Genomic DNA, 12,009 nt, shown 5'->3' on the forward strand with positions numbered 1-12,009 from the left:
TGGAACCAGCACACTTCCTTGCCTTCACCCCCCACAAATACATTACTCTTAACAACTTTTGGGAACGCCTCTTCCCCATTCTTCCCTGCTGCCCGGATTTGTCAAGGCAGCGCGGTCACGGTCAGAGTGCCGATCGGTCCCCTAGACCTTCCATTTCCCTCTGGTCTTCCCTCTTTAACTCTTTCTCTCTCTAACTGTGTCGTGCCCTGACTTTGTGAAGGTGGGGGTACACCATGTTAGATGTGAGGGATCTCTGGGTCATTGCTGGGAGATCAATCGGCTGTCTCCGTGCTGTCCGGGCTACACAACAACAACACAACAACAACACAACTCATATTTTCCTTCCAACCCCTGTGCAATAAAACCATCGGTATTATTTTTCATAGAATCTCCTCCATTGTTATCTGGAAGAAGAAGAAGAAGAAGAACCTTTGTGTCCCAGACAATGGGCCATTTGCTCTTCCCAGCAGATACAAATGGTTATGCTCAATATTAATGTCACGTGATGTCTGTTTTTAAGGCAACATTTGCCCAAACTGAAGATCGTGCCGTGGACACGACGTGAAGGGCATTTATTATGGTTTAGGATTTTAATCTGCATTCCTACAGCAGTCAGCCAGTCTTTAAGCTGAAAATACTGACCAAGGAGACTTATCTTTATCTTCCAGGTGCAGCAGCAAACTGTCCGCCTGGAAACCCAGGAGGTCAGGGTTTGCCGTTTCCTCCCCCTACCATTCACTGGGATAGGTCGTCCAAATCTATGCTCACGTGACTGGCTCAGGATTGTCAGTCTGGCTCAGGAATACCCAATCTCGCTTAGCCATAGTTGATGCCTTTTTGTCGACGCTCATGGAAGTGCTAAACATCAAATGGCAGGAAGGTTACAAAGTGACATGGAGTAGAGGGCATTGAATGTGTTTGAACCAATGGGCATTGGAATGGATAAAAACAGGAGACAGAATAGAAAATACTTGCTAATGCACTTGAAGGGAAGGTGTTTGCCTGAGTGCATTCGCTTTAAATTCAGGAATTCTTTACACATTTCCTTTTCTCAGATGTTTATGGGAAGATTGCAGAGGCATCATTTTGCCTTTCATGTGATAATATGTAAATATGCTTGAGCTCGGGTTGATCGAGGGTTTTCTGGTATCGGGTGCAACCGGAAGGGAGCAGAGCGGGTTTGGGGTTGGTTGCGGTTGGAATAAAGGATCGACTCAGATTCCGAATTCCTAGGACGTCTTTTCCTTCCACGCCGAAATTTTCCACCATGTGAAGAGTAAATAAGTGTCCAGTGTTAAAGTCAGTAAAGTAGACATTTTTTCCCAGTGCTGATGTTGTCGATTGTTCTACAATCAGGTTTCCAGGCTTTTTCTGGCTGACTCCTTGCAAACTCAGAACCTCTCTGAACGGTGGGTCCACAGCCTCCGTTTTGTCCAATGCTCACCCAATCAGGCAGAGAGTCGTGACCATGAGCTGAAGGTGTTTGAGGAAGGAAGAATTGGCCTGTTGTTTGAGACATGATACGAAGAAAATAAAAACCAAAAGGAAAGTCTAGAATAATTGATATACAGTATTGAAAAATAAACATCGGAACGAGAATATGACAAAGAAGAATACCATTTCCTCATGACTCCAATCCAATCTCAGGATCCATGCTTATTAGTTTATAAACTCCCCGGTAGAGCAAAACAATATTTTAGAGGTAGTAGTCAAATTATAATTTTCCATGTTCTGTCTCCCACCATCAAGGAGGTCTGGTTCACAACTTCGGGAATCCCCCCTTCCTTATCCATGAATGAATGAATGAATGAATGATCCTTTTAAGGACATTTTTCCCAGCTAGAGCAGGGATTAGCCTTGTGGGCCCCATGACAATCATGATTCCCTGTTTGAGACAATGTTTTTATGGCCGGATGCCCTTCCTGACGCCAACCCTTGGTCGCCTCTTGCAATGCGCAGGGATACGGTGTACCTATTCTAGGCCGGGGTACACACCGGGATCATTCATCCCAGCAAGCTGGTACTCAATTTGCCGACCTCGGAAGGATCACAGGCTGAGTCAACCCCCCTGGCGTTAATTCGGTGATCGACCGGGATTCGAACTCGGGATCCTAGGATCCCAAGCTGGCACCCTAACCGCTAAGCCAACACCAGGCTACCCTGCCTTATCCATGTTGCAAGTAAAGGAAGTAGAGCTTCTAAAAATGACCTTGGTCACCCATAACTAGATAAGGAAATAAGTGCAGTATACAAGTAAATCTATTAGTCACTCCGACTAAAGTTTGTTTATATGATAGTAAGCAATACGTATGAATAATGTTATAAGATAATACATATCCTCGAGTGGGCTGATGGTCATCTCTTGAGGTTGTAGTTAAGACCTCTGCTGATTTGAGGGGACTCCACTGGGAGGCCCTGATCTCATGGGAGGCCCTGGTCTCAAATTTAAAAAAAATCTAAGACTGAGTATCCTGCAGACCATCGAGTAGAGGGGCTGCATCAGGTTTCACAGCAATCAGTTGATAAATAACAGACGAGTAGAGATCAGAAGTTTTTATTAGGTTTACTCTCCATGAAATGGAGAGTATGAAATGGAGAGTAACCTATTATTACTGCTCGAGTTTTTCTTATTATTATTCTTCCACCCTATTTTGCACCTCCGAAAATTTCATAATTAATGTTCTCAGCAACCGCTGGTCGGATTGACAGGAAATTTTCATCAAATGATCGTCTCGGCTCCGAGAATTTTATAATGCTAATTATGACGTCATAGGTTACGTGGTATGGGCGCCATCTTGTAAAACAAATTCAACTTTTCCCCTCTGTATCTCCGAAACGCCTCAATGGAAAAATTTGAGGAATGGCTCATTCTAAAGAACTCTTCAATGGGAACAAAAGACATGTGTATCGAGTATATTAAAAATGCTAATGTTAAGAGGTTAGAATTCGTCAAACAAAAAATTTTCTCCCCTGAAAATGGGATTTTTTTCCCAGATGCTTAGTTAAAAAAAACTCAGAATGCAAAAATTTTCGAAGTCATACGTCACATGGTTCGGCCGCCATCTTGTTTTTCGTGAAAATACACAAAAACCCCTTTTTCTCCGCAACGGCTGAACGGATCGAGCCCAAACTTGGCATGCATATTCGCATACCCATGACGAACAAAAAAGTCAGCGAGCACGACGTCATCTGACACATGGTTTCAGAGTTATGATGTTTTAAAGCTCAAACTAGAAATGGAATCACCTCCATAATTTGTGGAGATATCGAGTGGAAACTTTACACAAATGTTCCTCATGGGGGTATGTTTCAACGTTACTTGAGACGTTTTGATAAGTCACATAGTTTGGCCGCAATAAATAATGGAAGTTACATTTTAAAAAGCTTGTAACTCTTGAACCACTGCATGTATCGACTTGAATGTTTAATGCAATATAGCTCTCATCAAGCGGAACAAGTGTGCAAAATTTCAAGATGATTGGATGTACGGTCTCGAAGCTATAAGTCTTTATTGTTGAAAGAAGAAGAACCATACCGATTGTCTTTCCAGAACGTGATCACGATAACGCGATCTCCCGCGGTCATTTGAACCTCAAAAAAAATTATAATTGCAGATTTGTCAATAGATGAGGCATAATAACAAACGAATGAAACAGATTTGCTCAAATTCTGACTATTTTTAACTCGATCGTATTTCACTCAAAGTTGTGAGCGCTGAAGAAGAAGATGTCCATCCAAGACATCATCACTATAACGCGATCTCCCACGATCATTTCAACCTCAAAAAAAATGATAATTGCAGATTTGTCAATAGATGAGGCATAATAACAAACGAATGAAACAGATTTGCTCAAATTCTGACTATTTTTAACTCGATCGTATTTCACTCAAAGTTGTGAGCGACTGAAGAAGAAGATGTCATCCAAGACATCATCACTATAACGCGATCTCCCACGATCATTTCAACCTCAAAAAAAATGATAATTGCAGATTTGTCAATAGATGAGGCATAATAACAAACGAATGAAACAGATTTGCTCAAATTCTGACTATTTTTAACTCGATCGTATTTCACTCAAAGTTGTGAGCGACTGAAGAAGAAGATGTCCATCCAAGACATCATCACTATAACGCGATCTCCCGCGGTCATTTGAACCTCAAAAAAAATTATAATTGCAGATTTGTCAATAGATGAGGCATATTAACAAACAAATGAAACAGATTTGCTCAAATTCTGACTATTTTTAACTCGATCGTATTTCACTCAAAGTTGTGAGCGACTGAAGAAGAAGATGTCCATCCGAGACATCATCACTATAACGCGATCTCCCGCGGTCATTTCAACCTCAAAAAAAATTATAATTGCAGATTTGTCAATAGATGAGGCATATTAACAAACGCATGAAACAGATTTGCTCAAATTCTGATTTTTTAAAATCGATCGCATTTCACATAAAGTTTGCGGTACTAAAGAAGAAGAAGATTCGTATAGCTTCTCAGATAAAATAAATAATTCTGTCTGCAATTTCACGTTAATTTTCTTTTTAAAATGGCTTTTTCTGCAATCAGTGCATGGATTGACATGTGTGGATGTGTGTGTGGGTGTGGGTGTGGGGGGGGAGGGTGTGTGGATGTGTGTGTGTGGGGGGGGGGGGGTGGATATGTGTGTATGTGGGGGGGGCGGGGGGGTTGGTGTGTGCGTGTGGAGGAGGGGGTTGGATGTGTGTGTGTGTGTGTGTGTGTGTGTGTGTGTGTGTGTGTGTGTTAGGGGTGGGGGGGAGTGTTTTGTGTTGTTTGTGGGGGGTGGGGTGTGTTGTGTTGTGTTGTGTTGTGGGGGGTGGGGGAGTGGATATGTGTGTATGTGCGGGGGGGGGGGGGGTTGGGGGTGTGCGTGTGGAGGAGTAGGGGTTGGATGTGTGGTTGTGCGTGTGTGTGGATATCTGTGTGTGTGTGTGTGTGGGTGGGTGGGGGGGGGGGTGGATGTGTGTCGGGGGGGGGGTGGATATGTGTGTGTGTGGAGGTTGGAGGGGGTTGGGGTGTGCATGTGGAGGAGGGAGGGTTCGATGTGTGTGTATGTGTGTGGAGGGGTGTGTGTGTTTGTGTGTGTGCATGTTTGTTTGTGTGTGTGTGTGTGTGTGTGTGTGTGTGGAGGGGTGTGTGTGTGTATGTGTGGAGGGGTGTGCATGTGGGGGGAGGGGGAATGTGTGTGTGTGCGTGTGTGGATGTGCGTGTGTCTGGATGTATGTGTGTGGGTGTGTGTGGGTGGGGGGGGGGGGGGTGGTGGATATGTGTGTGTGTGGGGGTGGGGGGGTTGGGGTGTGTGTATGGAGGGAGCGCAGATGTGTGTGTGTGTGTGTGTGTGTGTATGTGTGCGTGTGTGTGTGTGCGTGTATGTGTGGAGGTGGGGGTGTGTGTGTGTATATGTGGAGGGGTGTGCGTGTGGGGGAGGGGTGTGGGGGTGTGTGGGTTTGGGGGGGTGGATATGTGTGTATGTGGGGGGGCGGGGGTGCGTGTGAAGGAGGGGGGGTTGGATGTGTGTGTGTGTGTGTGTGTGTGAAGGGTGTGTGTGTGTGTGTGTGTGTGTGTGTGTGTGAGTGTTTATCAGGGTTGTATCCAAGGGGGTTGTGGCAAAGCATGTCCAATGAAAGTGGGGTTGTATCAAAAGTGGGGTTGTATCAAAAGTGGGGTTGTATCAAAAGTGGGGTTGTATCAAAAGTGGGTGCGAGTAAACCGGTCATCACTGCCAGCAGTTTTAAAGTGGCAGTGTTACATATTCATGTGAATGTATGTAAATTACCATTCAGGTCTTTGCTTAGCCGTGTGTAATATATTAAGGGTTGTTGTGATTGGAGGGTCAGGAGCCCTTCTGAACAAGTGGCCGGAAACGGAAGTGACCGGAAACGGAAGAGAAAAAGACACGAGGAAAAAAGGACGAGTATTATTCTTCCTCGCCCCGCTCCGACAAAAGGTGGGATCGACCTTGCGCTGCGTGGAAAAGCGGCGTTCCGAAGCCTGTCTGGCGAGAGGAATTACCGGGACGTGTACCTGCCCGGTGGAGACGTCAAGTTGACGTGGGGCCGTGCATCGACCCCGCGTCTGGCATCGTTCGCGGCACCGTCCAAACAGACGCGTGCGGGTCGCACGTTGGGGCCTAACGCGCCTTGCAAGCGGCGTGGGGTTTGGCTTGCTCTACCGTATCCGCTTCGCGTGGCCACGAGGGGCTGCAGCCACGGTGCCTGGTACGATACCTGCCCGGTGGAAACACGTCCACCCGGGGTTCGTTCAACCGCCCGAGTGCGGCGACGGCGACCATCATCTTGGTCAGGAGGGGCCCAGAGACATTGTGCGGGACCGAGACCAAAAGGGTGTCGTGAGTACTCACCGGGACACACATGTATAAGATGGCCATCTTAATCATAGGGAATTGATTGTGAATTGGGAATTGGTGATGATTGTGTATTGTTGATTGCTTGGGGAAAATCTCCGTGGTTGTGTCATTGAAATTGTATGGTGTCATAACCATTGGAAATATATCCTTGAACATCAGTTGTCTCCTGGGTGAAATTCATATGGATTGCGTGGCGAAAGCGCATATATCATACAGCTTGCTGGCGGAGTTCCTCTCACGGTCCGGGGGTCACCGAGACCAGGTATTCACCGAGGGGACCACGTAACAGAATTGGGGGCTCGTCCAAATTACGATTTGCGGTTTCGCAATTGGGTCTACGTCCGGGATTTAAAATTGTATAAAATAATAAAATAATAATTTTTTATTAATTAAAATTTATTAATTAATTATTAATTGGTAAATTTTTTTGAGAAATTGGGGTAAAGTCTTGGGTGAAGGTTAACAGGTGTTAACGATAGGCACCATGGCGTTTGTGGCACAGAACTTTGGGGTAACCCCGAGTGAGGCGCAGTTCCGAGCGTTGCTAAAGTCGGACCTCTTGAAATTGGCCAAACATTTTAACTTGGAGGTCCGAACTAATTTGAGGAAGGCAGAGTTGCAGGCCACGGTGATACAATCTATGGTGGGATTAGGAACATGGGACGAGTTAGCCTGGGAGTGGCTACCCGAAGAACCAGAAGACGTTGAGCTCCGGAAACTGGAGTTGCAATTACGGAGCCAGGAACGGATAAAAGAAGAAGAAAGGAAAGCAGAAAAGGAAAGAGCAGAAGAAGAAAGGAAAGCAGAAGAGAGAAGAGAAGAGAAACAAGCAGAGGAAAGGAGAGTGGAAAGAGAACTCCAGGAAAGGTTAGAAGGGAGAAAAGCAGAGGAGAGGAGAGCTGCAAGGGACCTCGAAGCAGAGGAGAGAAAAGCGGAAAGGGAATTAAAGGAACGTGACATGGAGCTTCAGCAAGAAATCTAATTCAAGGAGCTGGAGTTAATGAGAGAACGGGAAGAGGCACCACCGTTGCTGACGGGGTCGACACCTAACCAGAAAACCTGGGATGTGGGCAGACATGTGAGGCTGGTTCCACCGTTCAGTGAAAAGGAAGTCGCGAAATTTTTCCCACACTTTGAGAAAGTGGCTCGACAATTAAACTGGCCGGAGGAGGCCTGGACCATACTCGTGCAAAGTGTGCTGGTGGGGAAAGCTCAGGAAATTTATTCGGCGCTACCAATGGACCAATGTGCAGATTATGAGGTACTGAAGAAGCACATCCTCAAGGCCTATGAGTTGGTTCCGGAAGCTTACAGGCAAAAATTCAGGAATGCCAGGAAGAGGGAGAGTGAGACCCATGTGGAGTTTGCCCGAGTGAAAGAAAACATGTTTGATCGGTGGTGTGAGTCAAAAGGAGTCGGGAAAGATTTCGAAACATTGCGGGACTTGATCCTGGTGGAGGAATTCCAGCAGTGTGTCCACGAGGACATCAAAGTGTACCTGCAGGAAAAGAAAGTACCAAAGTTGTGGGACGCAGCCACCATGGCAGATGATTATGCCTTAACCCACCGAATAGGGGTCCACGAACCTAACTCCTCGCCTAGATCTCCGCAGGGGAGGTGGGGAACAGCAGGTGCGGAGAACGACCATACATGGCGGCGGCCTCGAGATGATTATGGGGACAACTATGATACCCCACCTGTTCGAAATCAGAGGGATGCGGGCCCAAGACAAACTTATAGTTCGGGGGGCCCGAGGCAGACCACGAGTTTTTCCTCTGGGCCTACTTGCGCTTTTTGCAAGAAACCTGGACACTTGATGTCCAGTTGTTACCGCATGAAAAGCGAAGACCCAGAGCGGAGTCCGACTACTACGACTCCAAACGCAATGGCCATTGTGAGAAATCGCCATCAAAAGGGTTACCAACCATTTATTTCAGAGGGGTTTGTGTCACGGGATGGAGCCTCGACTAACCGGAAACCGGTTAGGATATTGAGGGACACAGGGGCACATCAATCTTTAATGCTTGAAGGCATTTTGCCATGGTCCGAGGAGACGGCAACGGGGGATAGGGTTCGTTTACAGGGGATCGGGGGCGGTGTTAGTGCTCCCCTTCATGTCATCCATTTGGAGTCCGATTTGGTGTCAGGACCGGTCACCGTCGGTTTACAAGCCACGCTTCCTGTAGAGGGTGTATCTGTGGTTATCGGGAATGATTTGGCCGGGGGTCAAGTTTATGGTAACCTGAGGGTTGGTAAAGAGCCCAGCAGGGAAAATAACGCCACACCAGCTCGGGATGGCGACAAAAGTGCCAAGTTATTTGTAGGGGGACTGAACTTCAAAACAGAGGAAGAAGTTCTGACCTCTGTCTTCAACAGATATGGGCCGCTGGTGGAGGTGCGGTTGGTAAGAGACTGGGAAACGCAACAGTCAAGAGGGTTCGGCTTTGTCACGTTTGCAAGCACAAAAGACGCCAGAGAGGCAGAGAAGAATTGGAATGGCAAGGATTTGGAGGGTCGGACCATAACAGTAGGGAAGGCATTTCGTAGGCGTCGAGAGGTCTACAGGAGAGGACAACTGGGCGGTAGTGTTGGTGGTGGCCGCAAGCAATATTATTATGGAGGCTCCCTGAGTTACGGCAGCTCCCGAAGGAAGGATGGTCAAAGTAGTGGCCGAGAAGGAGACCGCTATTCATGGGACTACAGGGACAAGCGGTCCCACCATAATTATTAGGGAAGTTCGGAGAAGTTGAAGCACTGAAGGCAGCGGAGCCGCCGAGCCAAGATTCCTACACGGATTAACCGTGAACGCCGTTCCTAAAGGCGTCCAGGTAGTGAACTTTCATGCACGGACTAACCGTGAACTCCACATTCCTCAAGGCGCCCATGTAGAGAACTTTCCTGCACGGACTAACCGTGAACTCCACGTTCCTAAAGGCATCCATGTAGTGAATACTTGGCTTGGCCTCCCGGAAAAAGTGCTATCGAGTTGTTTAACTTTGGATCTTTGATCAACCCCTTAACCTTCATTCACAAGAAACTGACAGTCAAAGTCAGAGGGTCATGAGATGGAGTTTGGCTTGGCAGGAGTCCAAGGGGAAATTGAACATGTAAAGGGCAGGGACAATGTCGTGGCTGGTGCTTTGTCCAGAAGGAATTACCTTTGAAAATCTCTGGGGGTTGTGTGAAATTTTGGTGCTTTATTGTTAAGTGATAACTGTGCCCGGGGGGAACTGATAAGGTGGGGGGGTTGAGTTATCTGGTTTGTTTATCCAAATTGGCCGGCAAAGAAAGTTTTCGCTGGGTTCAAACTTTCTTTCTTGAAGGGGGGGAGTGTTACATATTCATGTGAATGTATGTAAATTACCATTCAGGTCTTTGCTTAGCCGTGTGTAATATATTAAGGGTTGTTGTGATTGGAGGGTCAGGAGCCCTTCTGAACAAGTGGCCGGAAACGGAAGTGACCAGAAACGGAAGAGAAAAAGACACGAGGAAAAAAGGACGAGTATTATTCTTCCTCGCCCCGTTCCGACAAAAGGTGGGATCGACCTTGCGCTGCGTGGAAAAGCGGCGTTCCGAAGCCTGTCTGGCGAGAGGAATTACCGGGACGTGTACCTGCCCGGTGGAGACGTCAAGTTGACGTGGGGCCGTGCATCGACCCCGCGTCTGGCATCGTTCGCGGCACCGTCCAAACAGACGCGTGCGGGTCGCACGTTGGGGCCTAACGCGCCTTGCAAGCGGCGTGGGGTTTGGCTTGCTCTACCGTATCCGCTTCGCGTGGCCACGAGGGACTGCAGCCACGGTGCCTGGTACGATACCTGCCCGGTGGAAACACGTCCACCCGGGGTTCGTTCAACCGCCCGAGTGCGGCGACGGCGACCATCATCTTGGTCAGGAGGGGCCCAGAGACATTGTGCGGGACCGAGACCAAAAGGGTGTTGTGAGTACTCACCGGGACACACATGTATAAGATGGCCATCTTAATCATAGGGAATTGATTGTGAATTGGGAATTGGTGATGATTGTGTATTGTTGATTGCTCGGGGAAAATCTCCGTGGTTGTGTCATTGAAATTGTATGGTATCATTACCATTGGAAATATATCCTTGAACATCAGTTGTCTCCTGGGTGAAATTCATATGGATTGCGTGGCGAAAGCGCATATATCATACAGCTTGCTGGCGGAGTTCCTCTCACGGTCCGGGGGTCACCGAGACCAGGTATTCACCGAGGGGACCACGTAACAGGCAGTTCTAGTTATTATTGTTTTTTATACAAGATCGAGGTTCGTGTAAGAGCTAACATTGATCACAAAAAGACAAACTGACACATAAAACATAAAACATATGATAAAGGGAGCAGGAGAACAAGATGGAGAGCAGGTACATCGGGAGATCTGTGGGAGGGAGAGGGCTTGGGGGGAGGAGGCATGGGAATGGGGGGAGGGGAGAGGTAAAAAAAAACACATGGACACTGCTTGGACTTCCAGGAAAGAAGCCGGTAAAACGTTAGACAAAGGGAAGATGTTCGTGGAAATTAGGGGAAGAAGAGAAAATCTAAGAAATAAGCAATACAGCGAAGAAAAAAACTTGAATTCACAAAACACCGATGGGGGGAGGAAAGCCTAGAGAGACCAGGATGCGCACGTGGTGCGAACAGAAAACGATTAATTACACACAAGTTTGCAATAATTACAAAACCAAAACCAAAACTAGCAAAAATAGCAAAATGTTAACGGACGAACAACCGGAAGGACAGATGGACAAACAGACAGACGGACAGACATCCAGACATGATGACCCATTTTATGAGTTCATCTCTTCGAGATTGAGATGTGATGGCCTAATTAATGAAAAGTATATTCGACATTACAATTTATATTTTAATAAAAGTATTGTCCCAAAAAAGTATCGGTTGCATCAGTTTTTGTTGTTGTAATACACATGTTGCATCTCTTCCGACATATGGCTATTTATCGGGATGTCTTTGCAGCGCAAGATGCATCCAGCATAGTGCGTCCGGTGTGGAAATGGGATAAGAGTAAAAGAAAATGTGCTGAGATAAGGATTGAGGATTTTAAACTTGGATTGTGATGGATAAAGGTTGTATAATATGGTTGTAGGAGATTTGTATATTCGTATACCGTTTGTAAAATTATACCAAACCCAATATTCGGATTCTTGTTCAATTTGCCACATCATCATGATCAGTTTGACAATGCTCCAAATGTATTTGGTAGATTGGTTTTTGTGTTGAAATTTCTCGACTTACCCTCATCAACTTCCTCCCCTTGATGATTTGGGACCAGAAAGCAATGCCAGGCAGGTGCTTGGAAGGCAGGACACGTTGCATGCCAGAGAAGGTCTCAGGCCTTCATAATATCCAGTCGATCGACAGCTTCCTCCCTGAATACCAGGCACAGCCAGTGGCAGATGAAATCCATTCGTCATGCTGTGCTATCAGATGATCCGGACACGCCTGCAGACAGCCAGCGGAAGGACAAATGGCATTGCAAAGGGTGAAACCTCGCCCTTTGCCAGAACAATCCTCAGATGAGCTCTCAAGGGGCATTTTGATAAGTAGGAAATATATATATATATATATATATATATATATATATATAT

At 46.6% G+C, this 12,009-nt stretch overlaps 1 protein-coding gene across 1 annotated transcript in view; it reads right to left on the reverse strand.

The window, feature by feature from the left end:
• Positions 1-11,697: 11,697 nt before the first annotated feature.
• LOC144892581 (uncharacterized) overlaps positions 11,698-12,009 on the reverse strand; it is an 87,802-nt gene continuing 87,490 nt past the window's right edge. Inside the window, exon 2 of the mRNA XM_078779769.1 lies at positions 11,698-11,863. Coding sequence (XP_078635895.1) covers positions 11,759-11,863 — 105 coding nt within the window. The 3' untranslated portion in view covers positions 11,698-11,758. The remainder of the gene's footprint in view (positions 11,864-12,009) is intronic.

Source organism: Myxine glutinosa, chromosome 6 (genome assembly GCF_964187855.1).
Source record: "Myxine glutinosa chromosome 6, kmMyxGlut1.1, whole genome shotgun sequence".
NCBI classification, from domain to species: Eukaryota; Metazoa; Chordata; class Myxini; order Myxiniformes; family Myxinidae; genus Myxine; species Myxine glutinosa.